Source organism: Balaenoptera physalus, assembly GCF_965194825.1.
Source record: "Balaenoptera physalus genome assembly, chromosome: 2".
NCBI lineage: Eukaryota > Metazoa > Chordata > Mammalia > Artiodactyla > Balaenopteridae > Balaenoptera > Balaenoptera physalus.
The window spans coordinates 129,537,836-129,557,126 of record NC_138883.1 but is presented as its reverse complement, the minus strand read 5'-3'; the positions used below and the strand labels follow the sequence as shown (position 1 = coordinate 129,557,126).

Genomic DNA, 19,291 nt, shown 5'->3' with positions numbered 1-19,291 from the left:
TACTAACTGACCTTGACTTCTGAGAGTGGCAGCGACTGTGGTCAACTAAGAATGAACACGGTGCCTGTCCTGGGAGCCACCAGGCTCCAGCCCACAGTTGCCATGTGGGTCAAGTATTGCCACATCTTTCCTTTTTAAAAGTAATGTTGAAAATTCAGAGTCTTATTGCAATCTGGTTTTAAAATGTTGGAAATGAACTCTAAAACCTTAAGACGCCTGTGCAGGCCAAGCCATGTCTGCTGTGGAATTTGGTTCCGCAGCCTCTGGTCTAGGACTTCTCACTTTAATTTTCCAAGGAGGCAGCTATGGTGGTTCTGAACCTAAACCAGAGAGGCTGGATGTGTGTCTTCCTCTGGCTCTGACCTGAAGAGGCCACTCTATACCACTGGCTCGACACACGGCTCCTCCGTCAATGCTTTGTCCCCACCTTCCTGTAACTTGTCTTTTGGTTGGCTTAATAGGTGAGTCCCAAGAATTTTGTCCTAAAACGATTAGGAAAAAAAGACTCCCCCAGATTCATGATGTGACATGGTTTTCCCAAGACAGCAGTCTGAGTGGTACCAATTCGAAACCAACACCAAAATCCTGAAGAGTGGGCTGTAGAAATACCCAGAGGCCTGAGTAACGCCAGCAGGAGCCCCTGCCCAGCTGGCCCAGCTGCCCAGCCCCACAAAATTATTCAACATGAAAACATGCAAGCAGACCTCCCTGACATTCCACCCCTGCCACTGCCTCGCTTTGGCTATGAAAATGCTCAGAATTTCACAAGATTCTCTGAAAATGTTCCTAGGGGGAGTTCTCCAGAGTTGGAGTGAGCCAGCTCTGTGTCTTCTGGAAGGGGTACAGAGGGGAAAGGCCGTTGTGTTCAGAGGGGCAGGGGCAGGGCTCCAACACGACCAGCCTGAAAAGCTGGCTGACTCTGTCTCCAAGCTCGCCCTGCAAGGGTTCTGGCGTGCAGCTTTATGAGCAAGGGAATTTACAGCTCTGCCCGCTTCCCCACACACGGCTATCTTTAATTTCAAGCCTCACATTTGCTCCCTGTGCCCCTCCTGCCGAAGGCGCTTCCGGACACCCCCAGAGCAGACAGGAGCCAGCCAGGCCCCTGGACAACAGCCTCCACGGTTACACTTTGTTGGTCTATTTCGAATCCCTGGTGCCTCATAACATGCTGCTGTATTAGAAGTGGTGGCCCTGCTAGTGTGGCTTGTAAAGGTCATGTCCACAGTGAGCCTGGGAAGAAATTCCCCAGGGGTGACAGACATCCAGGCCAGAGCCATGTGGAGTTGGCCGGTGATGCGGGGCCCCAATCCTGCTTGGTGGCTGGCATCCTGTGGCGTCTTCCTTCCCGCATTAACTAAAATGACGAAGCGTCTTTGGTGAGCATAACTTGTCATAACAATCCTTAGTGTAGATGACAGTTTTGACACTTCTGACCCTGGCAACCACTCTGCCTGATTTTTGCTTGTTCCTCCTTGACTTCTCAGGTGCTGGGAGCTCTTGCCACCTGCCTTCTACTTCTCTGAAGCCTCCTCCTCCTCTGTTCTCCAAGGAATCTCAGCCCTCCCCTTGTTCAGTCTTGGGCTCCTTTGTTCCCATGGCCCTCCTTTCCTTCCCTTCCTTTCCTTTCCCTTCCCTTCCCTTCCCTTTCTCTTTCCTTTTCCCAGAGCTTACTTATGATTTCCATCGGTATTTTGATGCACAGGCCTCCTGACTCTCCACCTTGGGAACTCCAGGCCTGTGTGATTGACAACCTAGAGGACAGCAGGGGTCCCACCACACCTCTGGTTCTGGGTGGGCAAGGTCACAAACCATTCCTCTTTGCCCCACTGCCAAAACTGGCAGCCCCTCCTTTTCCAGAGACCAGCCATGCAGGGTTACAGGGCAGCTTGGACTGCTCCCTGAGCCATGTCCAAGCAGCTGCTAAGTGCCACCAAGCCAACCCCCATAAGGGATCTCAAATCTGCCTCTCTTCCCCATTTCCATGGCAACCCTTGCCTGGGGTATTGTAACAGTCTCCTAATTGGCCTCCCCACCATGGGATCTCTTTTTCCTTCCAAGTAGTCTGTGCACCTCTGCCATGGCTTCAGTCATGTGACTTCCTCACTCTAAAACCTTCGATGGCTCCCTAGTGCTTACTGTCTTTCACATCCTGAAGTCCCACTCAAGGGGCCAGTTGCACTCAAGGCCCAGTCTGATAATTTAGTCATTCCTTCATCCCATGCTCCTCCATCATCCCACTAGGGATTGCAGATGTTTTCATGAATATATGAAAGCAAACAAAAATAAGACTCTGCACTAAGGAAAATAAGACAGGACAGATCAAGGTAGGAGGACCAGCCTTACCCCCCTGGCTTTGGTTGGTCCCATGTGTTCCTCCCTCTCCAGACTGCTTGATATTCCCAGACCTGGAGACTCAGACACTATTCCCTCTGCCTGCACAGCCTCCTCACTTCTCTCAGTTGTCCAATCTCAAGTACTTGCCCCTCCAGGAGCTTTCCGGTGGTCCTGGATATGCCCTCTTCTGCCCCTGGTTCCCAAACAGTGTGAAGGATATTGTTTCCCCTAAGAATATCCTCACCTCGTCAGGCCAGGAGCCTCCTAGGAGGCAAGAGGCTCGGTTCTGGGCTCACTAAGTCTTTGATGATCTTGGCTGCTGAACTTCTGAAACTTTGTTTTTCCCTCTGTGAAATGGGGTGAATGGCTCCTATTCATTTCTCACATGGATATGCCAGTGATCGGTCATATACGGTCAACCTGTTATCAACTTGTGCCCCCTTCTGGATGGACCTGGGTCTTAGCGGGCACATCACAGAACAGTCCAGGATCTGCACCCCCTGCTCCCAAACACTGACTTAGCCACATATTTCACAGACCCGCCCACCTCCTCCTCAGGGGCAGATCTTGCTAAGGCAGTGTGTTCTGAGTACACCCCAAACCTTGGCTCCAGCAGGAGAGACACTGTCTATTAACGCTGCTGGCTAATAAAACAACCAGCAGTTTCCTATAAAAAGTTACAGTGGGATAAATCCACAATAAAATATTCATGCCCCTTATTTCACTTCACAGAAAAATTCAAACATCCCAACCAAATGGAGTCACAGCAGATGCTGGGCAGATGTTCTTCAGGCAAGGCAATGAGAGATAATAATTAGTCTCAATTAAGTTCTCAATAAATTACGTAACGGATTCCTTTAGCCACTCAACCCTGAGTGGCTTCCTGGGCCAAAGTCAGTGAACCTGGTCCAAAACTATTTAGAAACTTTGGATTGCTTTGGACAATTCATGTTCTGAGTAGACTAAAGAGAGTCTTGGCATAAGAGGAAATAATGAATACCATAACCACTTTCAATTGAAAATAATAATTTGTTAATAATTTTAATAGCTAATGAGCTACAGAAACCATGTTCCTGAGCCTTCCAAGTAGAAAGTAAAGAGATTCATTTTATTTCTGGCATTATTAAGTCTATGGCATGAAATCCCCCTGCATGCTTTTGAGATTTTTTTTCAGCAAGTATCGTGTCAGAATGATCTATTTTCACTAGATCATTGTTGCTTCTCCTTGATTTGTAAAAACAGGTTCCTAAGTGTCTGTTCTGCAAAGGTGTCTCTGTCTAATTGGGCTTTAAGGATTTCCCACCAACACGGGCATACAAGACTGGCCGCCCCCCCACTCCACCATCGAGAACCAGAGAGAAAAGACTTCTACAGTACAGCAAGTCTTGTTGGACTGAGTTCTGTGACATATTTTCCCTCCTCCTCCAAGTGTTGCATGTTGTCAATTTTTACTTTTAGGCAAACGAAAGAAAATTTTATTTAGAAAATTGTAGAGAATGTCCCAGTCCCTGGCAAAATATTTGGAGTCACTCAGAGTTCAGACTCCCTTCCCTTTGCCCTCAAAGGCCTGGTCACGTTTTGCTGTGAATGATCCTTGTCTCTGGCTCTTCTGAATGAAAGTTTCTAGCACAGAGCCTTGTGCTTGTTAAGGATGCAACAAATGTTTTGTGAGTTTAATTGAATTCCATGGTTGTCAATGAAGAAAATTGAGAAGTGATCCAGAGCTTCCTAAAATGATCTTTGTGCTGGTCCCCAGGGTATCTCTGTCTACAACTTTCACTCATTTTAGGAATATCTTCTAGAGCCATATTTTTTGTTTACTTAGTAGAAATGATAAGTATAATTCATGCACATTGTAGAAAATCTGGAAGGTACATAAAAATATAAAGCAAGAGAACCAAAGAACATACATGATCCTAGTCTTCTAAACATATTTTCTTTAATGATGTTATACTATAAGAAAATCATTTACTATTTTGCCTATTTCACTCTTGATAGCAGAAGCAATTCCTATGTGATCAAAAATATTTTCTCAAGAGTGATTTTTAATGCTTGCATGACACTCCACTGTATAGATAGAGCCATATTACTTAACTAGTGCATACTTGTTGGACATTTGGGTGGTTGCCAATTTTGTCCATTATATTTTGGATGATTTCCAAAGGGCAGAAGTTGAAGTCCTGGATCCAAGGTGATGAGTGATGCATTCAGAAGACCAGCAGGGGCTGCTCAGATCTGTGTATGACAGGGAGCTCATTACACTATGACCGGGATGTCTGTCCCACTAGCCTGTTGAAGCACCAGAGTAGGTATGCTTGTTCTCTAGATGATGACACAAAGTATATAAAGGCACCAGGGCAAGAAGGTCTCTGAAATCTTTCGAGGTCTTCCTTTAGTCTTCTTTTTTTTTTTTTAATTAATTAATTTATTTGGTTGCACCAGGTCTTATTTATTTATTTATTTTTATATTAATTTTTGGCTGTGTTGGATCTTCGTTTCTGTGCGAGGGCTTTCTTCAGTTGCGGCAAGCGGGGGCCACTCTTCATCGCGGTGCGCGGACCTCTTCACTATCGCGGCCTCTCTTGTTGCGGAGCACAGGCTCCAGACGCGCAGGCTCAGTAGCTGTGGCTCACGGGCCCAGTTGCTCCGCGGCATGTGGGATCTTCCCAGACCAGGGCTCGAACCCGTGTCCCCTGCATTAGCAGGCAGATTCTCAACCACTGCGCCACCAGGGAAGCCCTAGTCTTCTTTTTTTTAATCAATGTACATACCCTTTCAGTTGTTCTTCATGAGGCATCAGTATCCGGGCCATTCACCCTTGACCCCCATCTCCTGCTGCGGACATAGCCAGCCAATGTTTCGTTAGAATGTGGCCCTAACAAATACACTCTCCAGTTATAACCTGACCAGCTTCAAGTCAATAAGCAGTAAGAACACACTAATTGGACCCTTCTCCATGCCAGATGTTGATTCCCAGTGAGATGAGGAAAGGGAGGCTTCTGTGAAGTAACCTGCTCAGGGTCACACAGCCAGTGAGAGGTGAGGGGGGCTCTCCCCCACACTCCACCCAGTCCTATTGTGATCTGGCACAGCTACTGCTTCCTGGTACCTCAACACATCCACACGAATCCCAGCTGGGCATCTGTCTCGTGCCCTAGTCACGAGCTCTCCCATAGGGCTGGAGCTGCCTTATTTCCCTATCAGTCTTTCCCACCCAAAGCAAGCTCTGAAAGGCAGAGAGGAGCCTCTTCATCTTAGGTTAGTCTCAACTGTTGCTCAGTTAAATCTGTTAAATGAGTGAATGAAGGAACAGCTTTAAATGCTCAGGCTGAGCTTAATGTCAGTGGACATCTCCAGGTCTCCCCACTTTTGAGTTACTGCCAAATGTGGGTGTTGTATCCTGTAAATTTTTATTTCCAGGTAGAGGGGACTTTTGCACTTTAAAAATCTTTTTTATTAATTTCCAACTCTATTGCTTTGTGATCAGAGGCTATTGTTTTTACTATTTCTACTTCTAGGAACCTACTGATGTTTTCTTTGTGCATTTGAGAAAAGGGTGTTTTCTATATTATCAGGGTGTAGTATTTGATATATCTGATTTATCTTACTGATTATGTTGTTTAGGTCTTTTATATCCTTCCTTATTTTTTATTTACTGGCCACTTGATCTGTCTTATATTAAGAGTCACCTATACCCAATAAATTTCTATCTATATTTCTTTGCACCTCCTGTGGTTTAGGCTTTACATAGTAGTTGCTGTGTTATTTGGGGCATAAATATTCATTACTGTTATATCTTCATTGTTAAATATTCCTATCTCCATCTTTGCTTTAGTTTTGCCTCTACAATTAAACATTTTAAAATGTCCACCATCAGCCCTGTTATCAAAGTGTCCCCAGCCATCTCTCAGTTAGATGAAGAGCATCCTATCATACAGGAGTTGGCAAACTATGGCCTGAGGGCTCAATCCCTTCTGACACTTGTTTTTGTAAATAAAGTTTTATTGGAACACAGCCCTGCCCATTTGTTTATCTATTGTCTATGGCTGCTTTTGTGCTACCATGATAGAGTTGAGTAGTTATGACAGAGATCACATGGCTTACAGAGCTAAAATATTTAATATCTTCACTTTAAAGAAAAAGTTGCTGAGTCCTGGTCTGGTAGCTTCCTCAAGAAGGGCTCATGGGCTCAGTATCCTAAGCTTCTGCATATTTAAAACTGTTTTTCTAATGCCTTGATACTTGAAGGACAGTTTTGCTAGCTATAAAGACTTCAGTGCACATTCTTCTTCCCTGCCTTCTGTCCTGTAACAACACACCCTTACAATCACTGAGAACTGGGAGTCTGTGTGCCCCTCGCTGGAACCACAAGGAGTGGGTGGGGGATGGAAGGGAGGGAGAGCAGAGTGGGTGCCGGGTTCCGGGAGGAGCCCTACCACTGAACAGCCACAGGTTTCTGTGGAGCTTCCTGATCGCATGGCAGCCCCCACCATGGAGCCCTGCCCAGAAGAGTCACATGACAGGAGGCTGACAACTCCACAGGCAGCACTGCAGACAGACCTACCAGGGGCCACCCTAGACACAGATGGAGGAGACCTGGGTCTAGTGGCAGCCCCATGGTGACAGGCCATCAGCCCACCTGTTTTCCTGCTTCATCCATAGCAATAATCATGGAGTTCTGCTAAGTGTTCTGCCAACCTGACCCACGCCCTAATAACACTGTCTGACAGGCACTGAGTGTTCTCATTAACCCTCCCTCATTTAGGGTGTGCGCACAGCCTTCTTTTCTAAAGTGCACACAAACCATCCGTCTAAATCGTTGATTTGTCCTCCAGTTGTGCCAGGGGTTGACAGCAGGCTGACGCTGCATTCCTCGGACTTGCCCATTTATCCGGTTGGGAAATTGAAACCCACCCTCAGATTTCTGGCTCTTCTCTCATCAGCCACAATTTCATAGAACCAATCGGCAGAGCCTTGGAGGTAACATCTGTAGAGTTCTGTAGCATCTTGGATTGAATTTCTTCCTGGAATGGGGTTTTGGACACTTCTGAAAAATCGTGATGATGACAGTGATCATAAAAAAGACATATTTAGCACTTACTGTGTGCCAAGAGCTCTCCTAAGCAATTTATTTCTATTAACTCATATAAGTCTCATGACAGCCTTATGAGGTGGGTGCTACCTATGTCCCCTGTTTTACAAAGGCTGAGTGGCCTGGCTGAGGTCCCCCAGTGGCAACTGTGAAGCTGGGATGGGAACCCAGCAGCTGAGCCCTCATTCTTGAACTTGGATACAAACTGTTTCCTGGGGCTCAGGCTCCACCTTCTTTGTACTGCTCCTGGCTACCGTGCTCTGGTACTTTGTTTTACCTGTCCCGGTTTTAATTCCATTCTCTTAATGTTGAAAAGCAGCAGTGGGTTGGAGCAGGATTTTGGCCTTACTTGGCTTATCTTCCAGTTTTTCTTACTGTGAAGGTTAATTTAATAAAAAACAAAAAGCTATCTTTGTAGACACTTTGTAAGCAGGGCTCAGCTTGCAGGCCTCTGCCTGTCTGGCCTGAGCTGAGCTATCTGCTGAGGTTCCAAACTGTTTTCTACATGCCCTTGCCCTCTGCCCCTTTCTCTGGTGTTCTTGGGCCTTTACATCTGACTAATCCAGGGCTTCCAGGTAGCCCCTGGTTCTGCGTCTGTCTCCCCCTTTATGTGTTATTGGGTCTGTCCATGATTATGGCATCTGAATTGAATCTTCCAGAATTTCCCCTACCTGCTGAGCTGTGTTGACTTTCTTTAGCTACGGAATCAGAACTAGCTCTACTTTGACCTTTATTTATTCTCTTTTCTAAAAGCAGAGGGGTCTGTGCTGAATCTTGCTCAGAGTTCCCTTTCCTTACCGTGGCAAGCTGCAGAATGATACAATCAGTCATAGTTTTCCAGGTTTTGGTCACTGTCCTACCAATGACTCCTCCTTCCTGGTTTGTAAGAATTAAAGTCAGAGTGATGAACATTTTCACAGCATCCTTTATCTTCTGAGAGAAGAGCAAATGGGGAGTGCTTTGTCTATAAACTTGGGCGACCAGCTGCCTGAGCCCCCATCTCCATCTCCAGTCATGGGAGCCTCTGCTGTGTAAGTCCTGGAGCCTCCTTGATAATCTCGCCTGTATTTCACTTTGGTAGGGTCTCTGGCCCCAGCTGCCCTCTCCCCTCAATGGTCTGGGCTCTGGACCTTCTAGTCCTCCAGCCCCCAGAAGATAAGATAACTGATTACCTTTCCTTCCCAGATTAGCCACACACTTGTTCTACTGGAGGATTTTTGCATCTGCTGTCAAGTTCAAGTCACAGGACCCAATTCACCAATCTTGATTTTTCTCATCATACTTCTTGAGTTAAAATTTCAAGTAACCTTTGTTACCATACGCCAGTGGCTCTCAGTATGGTACCTGAACCAGCATCATCGGAAGCCTTGTTAGAAATGCAGTCTCAGATCCCTCCCTATATCTGCTGAATCAGAAACTCTGGGGGTGGGCCAGGCACTCTGTGGGTCAACAAGACCCCAGGGGGTTCTGGCACAGGAGAACCACTGCGTGTGCTATGAGGATCATCACCCGAAGCCCACGCTTGTTTCTGACTAGCTCTCGGAGCATTGTTGTCCCTTAGGTCAACATTTGTCCTCCTTGACAAGTCAGTGAGCAGGTGCAGCTGAAAGTTTTTCCCTCCCTGTTCTCAAGATTTAGTGTCAAGCTCTCTCCAAGTGGCCAGGGAGTGCTCCCTTCCCAGGAAGCAGATTAGGAGTCACAGAAAGGAAACACGCCTGAGCCATGTGCTTGGTGTGGGTCAGAGCACATTCATTACCTCTGTGCTGTTAATTTCTGCTCTGAACACCATAAGGAGTTCCTCTTGGAAATTATGTACTTATATTTCACCAGCCTCCTTCCTTCAGTGGTATTTAAATTCAAATATAGGTTAGCAGGCAGAGGTGCTGGCAGAGGTCAGCATTTCACATCCATCCACATCAAGTAGAACCTCATCACTCTCACTCCCACTGCCTCTCCAGCCCGCTTTGTACTGAGCCACTGAGGGGGACACATCTGTGAAGCTTCTGGTCACTCACTAAGCCATAACCCAACTTTGGGGTTTGAAGGATGCTGATACCTTTCATAATCCCTTTTCCTCCCCAAGTCCTACCCTCATCCTGCTGACAATATTATCTGAGGTCCACAAATACAGAGCTCAGAAATATTCATAAGGTTAGAAATGAACCACTCAAGATGGTTCTGCTGTTTTTATTTACCCTAAAATACATGTAAATTATATAAACTTGTTCTGACAAGAAGGGAAATGTTAGCATAAACTAGGACCTTCCCCTAAACCTTCATTACCTGGAAAACACCACCATGGGTTATTTAAATTGTGTAGTTATACACTGTATTAAAAGTCTGTGTGTGTGTGTGTGTGTGTGTGTGTGTGTGTGTGTGTGTGTGTGTGGTGCCTTAAGAAATGATGGATAACACATAAATGCTGGGGTCCAACAGCTGGCTGATGTTTATCATTAATAGAGTTTTGTAGCTTAGCAGGGATGATGGTTTTGGCTAGCATTCATCGAGTACTTACCCAGGACGGAGGAATTTATAGGCATTACTTCACCTAATTGTCTCAAGATTTCTATGAGAGAGGTTCTAATTTCCCAATTTATAGGTGGTAAGATCAGGTAACCTGCCCATGAGTTTGCCTGTAGCTAGTGGTGGCTCTGGAACCTGAACTCATGCTTGCCTCGACCAAGTCCATGTCCTCAGTAACCCCCCCCCATGTGAGGCCACCCCTGGGTAATATGGAGAAAGCATTTCACTCTTTCTCTGATTAGCTACTGAGCCTAACAAATTGTGTGCCTTGGTTCCTCCAAATAATAAGGATATAATGCTCTTTTGTTCCCAACTTTGAAACAAATCTATTTAAATAAAGGCCATAGTAAAGCATGATGGGTGAAGGAAAGATTTAAGAGATTTCTGCAGGAACTGATGCTCAGAGAATGGAATGGGAAGGGCTACTGGGAGGGTTCAGGGTCGAGTCAAAGTCAGAGTCAGATCAAGATCAAGTCAAGGTGGACGGGGGCACGACACAGCATGGATAAATCCACCATGACTGTGCTGAGGCAAGGTGAATGATTTAACCAGGGGATCCCAAGCCAGCCTCTGACTTCCGCCCTCTGTCAATGGAGCATCTGCCCCCACAGTGTGTAAACGCTCATGGCCCTGGAATGAAACCTCATTTTCAACACAATGCCACTGACCATGGATGTGAACAATTCTGGGATGGCTGAGGCCCTTTCCGTCCATCTGTTCAAATGACTCACCAGCCCTCCTAAACCCTGCACGCTGCTGGGCACTGGAGAGAGAGCAGCACACCCAAGTTTCCAGTGCCCACCTGGCACACAGCAGGTGCTCTACAAATGTTTGCTGAGTGAATAGGACACTGACAAGGTCCTTGCCCTTGTGAGGAAGAAAAAGAAGGCAAACAATAAACAAAGGGGTGACACAGGTGTCCTGCCTGTACATGGCGCCCAGCCCAGGCGAATTCATTGTTCAGCCCCAGTGGGCACGTCGGAAGTGTCAGAGGCTATGGGTTTGAACCCTGAATAGGCAGGTTTAGTTTCTTACCCAGAAAAGCTTGGACTTGTGCCACAGACGACCTCTCACCTGTCCCGACCTTTTAACTTGTGCCACTGCTCCCTCGGGTCTGAGGGTCCCTCCCAGCCTCTCTGAGCCCGACATCACCTGGCTGGGGGTCAAGAGGGAGTCATCATGGTATTCATAGGATTACACCCCTGCAAGCACAGCTCCCTGCACCCCAACACTCCACACACACACACACAGGCCTCCTGGGAAGCCACCTTCACATTGAAACCCCTTAGACAGCAGAATTCCTGAATTTTAATTTCTTTTCCAGCATGGGTCCAGATAACACTGCAAATAAGCCAGAAAACTGAGCAGCTACAGCGTTTAGCAAAATTGCTCTACTGTTTAATTTTAAAACCATGTGTTTCACTTCCAGATAAGGCAGCCACCACGGCTTCCCCTCAACCCCCCTCTGAGCCGAAGGCCACTACAATGCCATCTCCTGACTTCTCCAGTCCCATTTTAAAATATCTATTTACAGATGCCCTGGTCAAAAAGGGTTCTTTTTCATGCCATGGTAGAAGCAGGTTGTACTACTTTTAAAATGAGAATGGTGTAGCAGAAAGTACGTAAGACTTAAAGTAGGAAATCCTTGGTTTGAGTTCTGCTTGCTATGGGTATGACCTTGAGTAAGTTACTTAACAACCAAGTGTCTTGACGTCTTCATCTGTAAGATAGGGTGATGACTCCAACTTCCAGCCCCTTTCCCTTCTCTCCTTACTGCTGACAGGCAGGAATGGACTGGCTCACTCTCACCCTGCCCTGGATTTCTGCCACCTCCATAATTTACATCTTAGCAAGAAGCACACAGGTCCTCAGTTTTAAGATTCTCTGTTTCTACAATAAATTCATTTTCAAATATTCTTTTGAGAGGAAAAAACGTTTCTCTGGGATTTATAGGAACAAACTGAATTTGCAGTAGGGAAGCAGAAGGACAGTGAATAGAGCTTAACCAGCAGCTGATGAGATCACAACCTGGCGGCATTTCTTTTCAGCCATCACACCTGATCAGGTTACACTCCAGGAACTGGCACTTGTGTTGGTACAATTTTGGGGTTAAAATAACCAGGAGAAGCCTGGGTTTGGTAACAGGTTGTACCACACCCAGGAACTGAGAGTTTGGAAAAAAACTCTCATGCTTTGAGAATCATATGGCTGCTGATGTTGAAAGTTCACATCCAAGAGTAACATTCCCGTCAGGCTGCCTTTCTCACCAGGACACAGGAATTTTCCAGTACAGTAGCCCTCCTGCTAATAGACTTGCCGGCACTCGTCCTAGCTGGACAGCGTCTGCTGGATGGTCTTTCCTAGTCTTTGTTTGATCATGACGTCAGCATGTCTCTATGTGTTCAGGGCGGAGGACACGTCTGCTGGTTTTGCCTGCCCAGTGTCGTCTTCTTTTTTCTGGTAACAACACCTCGGTTTTCCTTTGGGTGTCTACACCATGCCGCTGGAGAGCACGGGAGCCAAGCCAGGCCCATCAGACCTTCCCCAGGAAGGTGGACTCTCAGTGGAGAAGCTCCTGGAGGGGAGGCAGTGTCCTGTCCACTGGAGATGCCTCCGAGATCCCCTCCCCAATATGCTTTTCAGCATCTCTTCAATTTTGGGAGCTACTCCATATCTTTTCTATATACTCCTTTATCTTTTTGATACATGTTTAGATTCAGTTCCTGTTGCCTGGGATCAAAGAACCTCAGATGTTCTTGAGTCTAGCATTTGCTTTACCAAAGACAAAGCCCAGTGAGCTTTAGAAGTTGGTGGTCCCAGGGCACCTCCTTCACATTTCCATGCTACAGCCAAGGCTTCAGAGCAGGTGGGAGGCTGGTGGAGCAGGAGTTCCGTTTGCAGCCATATCCTTAATGAATCAGGTGGTCTCCTGCCTCCCACCACACTTGATCGTCTTCAACGGGAGGAAGAGGTTGGTGGAGTGTACTTTTCTGGTGCAGGTGTAGGGGCACCCTGAGCAGTTCACCTTGCAGGGTAGGGGCACCTTGAGCCTCCTGCTGGGAGCACCTGTCTCTAGAAGCTCTAGGAAGGGTGGTTTCTAAGATCAAAATTCTACTGGGGAAACAGCACAATTCTCATAGTGATTCACAGGACACGGTGGCACATCAAAAGTGAATTGGTGAGGGACCATGCTGTCATAAGCCCCACATGGAACAAGCACTTCCCTTTCTGACATGACCATGGAGAACTCCCTCCCTCTAAGCTTGCTGTGGGCCCTACTGTGGCAAGAACAGATGTCGCACCTTATTCTTGATCTTAGGGGTAAAGCATTCAGCCTTTCACCATTAAGTATGATGCTAGCTATGGGTTTTTTGTAGATACCCTTTACCAGGTTTAGGAAGTTCTCTTCCAATCCTAGCTTGTTGAGTGTTTTTACCATGAAAGGGTCATGTATTTTGTCAAAGTCTCTTTCTGCATCTACTGAAATGATCATTTTGTTTAAAAAAATATTTTATTGATAAAGTGTATTACATTAATTGATTTTTCAGATGAAACAACAACCTTGCATTCCTGGGATAAGTCCTACTTGGTCATGGTGTATAATCCTTTCAATATGATGCTGGATTCAGTTTGCTTGAATTTTGTTGAAGACTCTTGCATCGATATTCATATGAGATATTGGTTTGTAGTATTCTTTTTGTGATGTCTGTGTGTGGTTTCAGTATCAGGGTAGTACTGGCTTCACAGAATGTGTTGGAAAGTGTTCCCTCCTATGCCACCTTTTGGGAAGAGTTTGTGAAGGATTGGTGTTAACTCTGCTTTAAATATTTGGTAGAGAGGGCAGAAAGCAGAAGGAAGAAGAACTACAATCCTGCAGCCTGTGGAACAAAAACCACATTCACAGAAAGACAGACAAGATGAAAAGGCAGAGGGTTATGTAACAGATGAAGAAACAAGATAAAACCCCAGAAAAACAACTAAATGAAATGGAGATAGGCAATCTTCCAGAAAAAGAATTCACAATAATGATAGTGAAGATGATCCAGGACCTCGGAAAAACAATGGAGGCAAAGATCAAGAAGATGCAAGAAATGTTTAACAAAGATCTAGAAGAATTACAGAACAAACAAACAGAGATGAACGATACAATAACTGAAATGAAAAATACACTGGAAGGAATCAATAGCAGAATAACTGGGGCAGAAGAACGGATAAGTGACCTGGAAGACAGAATGGTGGAATTCACTGCTTTGGAACAGAATAAAGAAAAAAGAATGAAAAGAAATGAAGACGGCCTAAGAGACCTCTGGGACAACATTAAACGCAAGAACATTTGCATTATAGGGGTCCCAGAAGGAGAAGAGAGAGAGAAAGGACCAGAGAAAATATATGAGGAGATTATAGTCGAAAACTTACCTAACATGGGAAAGGAATTATCCACCCAAGTCCAGGAAGTGCAGACAGTCCCATACAGGATAAATCCAAGGAGAAACACGCCGAGACACATAGTAATCAAATTGGCAAAAATTAAACACAAAGAAAAATTATTGAAAGCAGCAAGGGAAAAATGACAAATAACATACAAGGGAACTCCCATAAGGCTAACAGCTGATTTCTCAGCAGAAACTCTACAAGCCAGAAGAGAGTGGCATGATATACTTAAAGTGATGAAAGGGAAGAACCTACAACCAAGATTACTCTACTCAGCAAGGATCTCATTCAGATTCGATGGAGAAATCAAAAGCTTTACAGACAAGCAAAAGCTAAGAGAATTCAGCACCACCAAACCAGCTCTACAACAAATGCTAAAGGAACTTCTCTAGGTGGGAAACACAAGAGAAGAAAAGGACCTACAAAAACAAACCCAAAACGATTAAAAAAATGGTCACAGGAACACACATATTGATAATTACCTTAAACGTGAATGGATAAAATGCTCCAACCAAAAGACACAGGCTTGCTGAATGGATACAAAAACAAGACCCATCTATATGCTGTCTAAAAGAGACCCACTTCAGACCTAGGGACACATACAGACTGAAAGTGATGGAATGGAAAAAGATATTCCATGCAAATGGAAATCAAAAGAAAGCTGGAGTAGCTATACTCATATCAGATAAAATAGACTTTAAAATAAAGAATGTTACAAGAGACAAGGAAGGACACTACATAATGATCCAGGGATCAATCCAAGAAGAAGATATAACAATTATAAATATATATGCACCCAACATAGGAGCACCTCAATACATAAGGCAACTGCTAACAGCTATAAAAGAGGAAATCGACAGTAACACAATAATAGTGGGGGACTTTAACACTTCACTTACACCAATGGACAGATCATCCAAAATGAAAATAAATAAGGAAACAGAAGCTTTAAATGACACAATAGACCAGATAGATTTAATTGATATATATAGGACATTCCATCCAAAAACAGCAGATTACACGTTCTTCTCAAGTGCGCACGGAACATTCTCCAGGATAGATCACATCTTGGGTCACAAATCAAGCCTCAGTAAATTTAAGAAAATTGAAATCATATCAAGCATCTTTTCTGACCACAACGCTATGAGATTAGGAATCAATTACAGGGAAAAAAACGTAAAAAAGACAAACACATGGAGGCTAAACAATACGTTACTAAATAACCAAGAGATCACTGAAGAAATCAAAGAGGAAATAAAAAAATACCTAGAGACAAATGACAATGAAAACACGACGACCCAAAACCTATGGGATGCAGCAAAAGCAGTTCTAAGAGGGAAGTTTATAGCTATATAAGCCTACCTAAAGAAACAAGAAAAATCTCAAGTAAACAATCTAACCTTACACCTAAAGAAACTAGAGAAAGAAGAACAAACAAAACCCAAACAAAGTTAGCAGAAGGAAAGAAATCATAAAGATCAGAGCAGAAATAAATGAAATAGAAACAAAGAAAACAATAGCAAAGATCAATAAAACTAAAAGTTGGTTCTTTGAGAAGATAAACAAAATTGATAAGCCATTAGCCAGACTCATCAAGAAAAAGAGGGAGAGGACTCAAATCAATAAAATCAGAAATGAAAAAGGAGAAGTTACAACAGACACGGCAGAAATACAAAACATCCTAAGAGACTACTATAAGCAACTTTATGCCAATAAAATGGACAACCTGGAAGAAATGGACAAATTCTTAGAAAGGTATAACCTTCCAAGACTGAATCAGGAGGAAACAGAAAATATGAACAGACCAATCACAAGTAATGAAATTGAAACTGTGATTAAAAATCTTCCAACAAACAAAAGTCCAGGACCAGATGACTTCACAGGTGAATTCTATCAAACATTTAGAGAAGAGCTAACACCCATCCTTCTCAAACTCTTCCAAAAAATTGCGGAGGAAGGAACACTCCCTAACTCATTCTATGAGGCCACCATCACCCTGATACCAAAACCAGACAAAGACACTACAAAAAAAGAAAATTACAGACCAATATCACTGATGAACATAGATGCAAAAATCCTCAACAAAATACTAGCAAACAGAATCCAACAACACATTAAAAGGATCATACACCACGATCAAGTGGGATTTATCCCAGGGATGCAAGGATTCTTCAATATACGCAAATCAATCAATGTGATACACCATATTAACAAATTGAAGAATAAAAACCATATGATCATCTCAACAGATGCAGAAAAAGCTTTTGACAAAATTCAGCACCCATTTCTGATAAAAACTCTCCAGAAAGTGGGCATAGAGGGAACCTACCTCAACATAATAAAGGCCATATATGACAAACCCACAGCAAACATCATTCTCAATGGTGAAAAACTGAAAGCATTTCCTCTAAGATCAGGAACGAGACAAGGATGTCCACTCTCACCACTATTATTCAACATAGTTCTGGAAGTCCTAGCCACGGCAATCAGAGAAGAAAAAGAAATAAAAGGAATACAAATTGGAAAAGAGGAAGTAAAACTGTCACTGTTTGCAGATGACATGATACTATACATAGAGAATCCTAAAACTGCCACCAGAAAACTGCTAGAGCTAATTAATGAATATGGTAAAGTTGCAGGATACAAAATTAATGCACAGAAATCTCTTGCATTCCTATACACTAATGATGAAAAATCTGAAAGAGAAATTATGGAAACACTCCCATTTACCACTGCAACAAAAAGAATAAAATACCTAGGAATAAACCTACCTAGGGAGACAAAAGACCTGTATGCAGAAAACTATAAGACACTGATGAAAGAAATTAAAGATGATACCAACAGATGGAGAGATATACCATGTTCTTGGATTGGAAGAATCAACATTGTGAAAATGAGTATACTACCCAAAGCAATCTACAGATTCAATGCAATCCCTATCAAATTACCAATGGCATTTTTTACGGAGCTAGAACAAATCATCTTAAAATTTGTATGGAGACACAAAAGACCCCGAATAGCCAAAGCAGTCTTGAGGCAAAAAAATGGAGCTGGAGGAATCAGACTCCCTGACTTCAGACTATACTACAAAGCTACAGTAATCAAGACAATATGGTACTGGCACAAAAACAGAAACATAGATCAATGGAACAAGATAGAAAGCCCAGAGATTAACCCACGCACCTATGGTCAACTAATCTATGACAAAGGAGGCAAAGATATACAATGGAGAAAAGACAGTCTCTTCAATAAGTGGTGCTGGGAAAACTGGACAGCTACATGTAAAAGAATGAAATTAGAATACTCCCTAACACCATACACAAAAATAAACTCAAAATGGATTAGAGACCTAAATATAAGAGTGGACACTATAAAACTCTTAGAGGAAAACATAGGAAGAACACTCTTTGACATAAATCACAGCAAGATCTTTTTTGATCCACCTCCTAGAGTAATGGAAATAAAAGCAAAAATAAACAAGTGGGACCTAATGAAACTTCAAAGCTTTTGCACAGCAAAGGAGACCATAAACAAGACGAAAAGACAACCCTCAGAATGGGAGAAAATATTTGCAAATGAATCAACGGACAAAGGATTAATCTCCAAAATATATAAACAGCTCATTCAGCTCAATATCAAAGAAACAAACACCCCAATCCAAAAATGGGCAGAAGACCTAAATAGACATTTCTCCAAAGAAGACATACAGACGGCCATGAAGCACATGAAAAGATGCTCAACATCACTAATTATTAGAGAAATGCAAATCAAAACTACAATGAGGTATCACCTCACTCCTGTTAGAATGGGCATCATCAGAAAATCTACAAACAACGAATACTGGAGAGGGTGTGGAGAAAAGGGAACCCTCTTGCACTGTTGGTGGGAATGTAAATTGATACAGCCACTATGGAGAACAATATGGAGGTTCCTTAAAAAACTAAAAATAGAATTACCATATGATCCAGCAATCCCACTACTGGGCATATACCCAGAGAAAACCGTAATTCAAAAAGACACATGCACCCGAATGTTCATTGCAGCACTATTTACAATAGCCAGGTCATGGAAGCAACCTAAATGCCCCTCAACAGACGAATGGATAAAGAAGATGTGGTACATATATACAATGGAATATTACTCAGCCATAAAAAGGAACGAAATTGAGTCATTTGTTGAGACGTGGATGGATCTAGAGACTGTCATACAGAGTGAAGTAAGTCAGAAAGAGAAAAACAAATATCATATATTAATGCATGTATATAGAACCTAGAAAAATGGTACAGATGAGCCAGTTTGCAGGGCAGAAGTTGAGACACAGATGTAGAGAATGGACATATGGACACCAAGGGGGGAAAACTGCGGTGAGGTGGGGATGGTGGTGTGCTGAATTGGGCGATTGGGATTGACATGTATACACTGATGTGTACAAAATTGATGCCTAATAAGAACCTGCAGTATAAAAAAACAAACAAAACAACTAATACTAAACTTTCATTGGGTTATTTGTATGGAAATATGTTAATATAAATGTTTCAGACATTACATGAAATTTCTAAAAATCTTATATTTGTATTTGTATGGAAATATGTATGGAAATATGTTAATATAAATGTTTCAGACATTACATGAAATTTCTAAAAATCTTATATTTGTATTTGTATGGAAATATGTATGGAAATATGTTAATATAAAAGTTTCAGACATTACATGAAATTTCTAAAAATCTTATATGTTCTGGTATAAGGTTATAAGTAATAATCCTAGTTATTACTTTAAAATGTATATCTCAGAAATAACTAATTTTCTTGTCAACTGCATTATTATGAACTTTCATCAAATCTTTAACCGTGGTCATTTTTAAGTCTTTTGTCATTTACAGACAGTTCTGGGTGTACTCTGATGCTTTTG

At 43.2% G+C, this 19,291-nt stretch overlaps 1 protein-coding gene and 1 long non-coding RNA gene across 14 annotated transcripts in view; one reads left to right on the top strand and one right to left on the bottom strand.

Moving 5' to 3' along the window:
- The window catches only part of ADAMTS17 (ADAM metallopeptidase with thrombospondin type 1 motif 17), a 373,038-nt gene that overhangs the window by 61,689 nt on the left and 292,058 nt on the right, over positions 1-19,291 (bottom strand). Inside the window, exon 21 of one of the 13 annotated variants that reach the window (XM_082448436.1) lies at positions 1,362-4,569. The exons of the other annotated variants lie outside the window; for them this stretch is intronic. Within the exon in view, the coding sequence (XP_082304562.1) occupies positions 4,542-4,569 (28 nt within the window). The 3' untranslated portion in view covers positions 1,362-4,541. Of the gene's footprint in view, positions 1-1,361; positions 4,570-19,291 lie in introns of those variants that run through there. 13 annotated transcript variants of the gene reach the window in all.
- The window catches only part of LOC309654486, a 551,553-nt gene that overhangs the window by 250,875 nt on the left and 281,387 nt on the right, over positions 1-19,291 (top strand). The window lies entirely within an intron of this gene.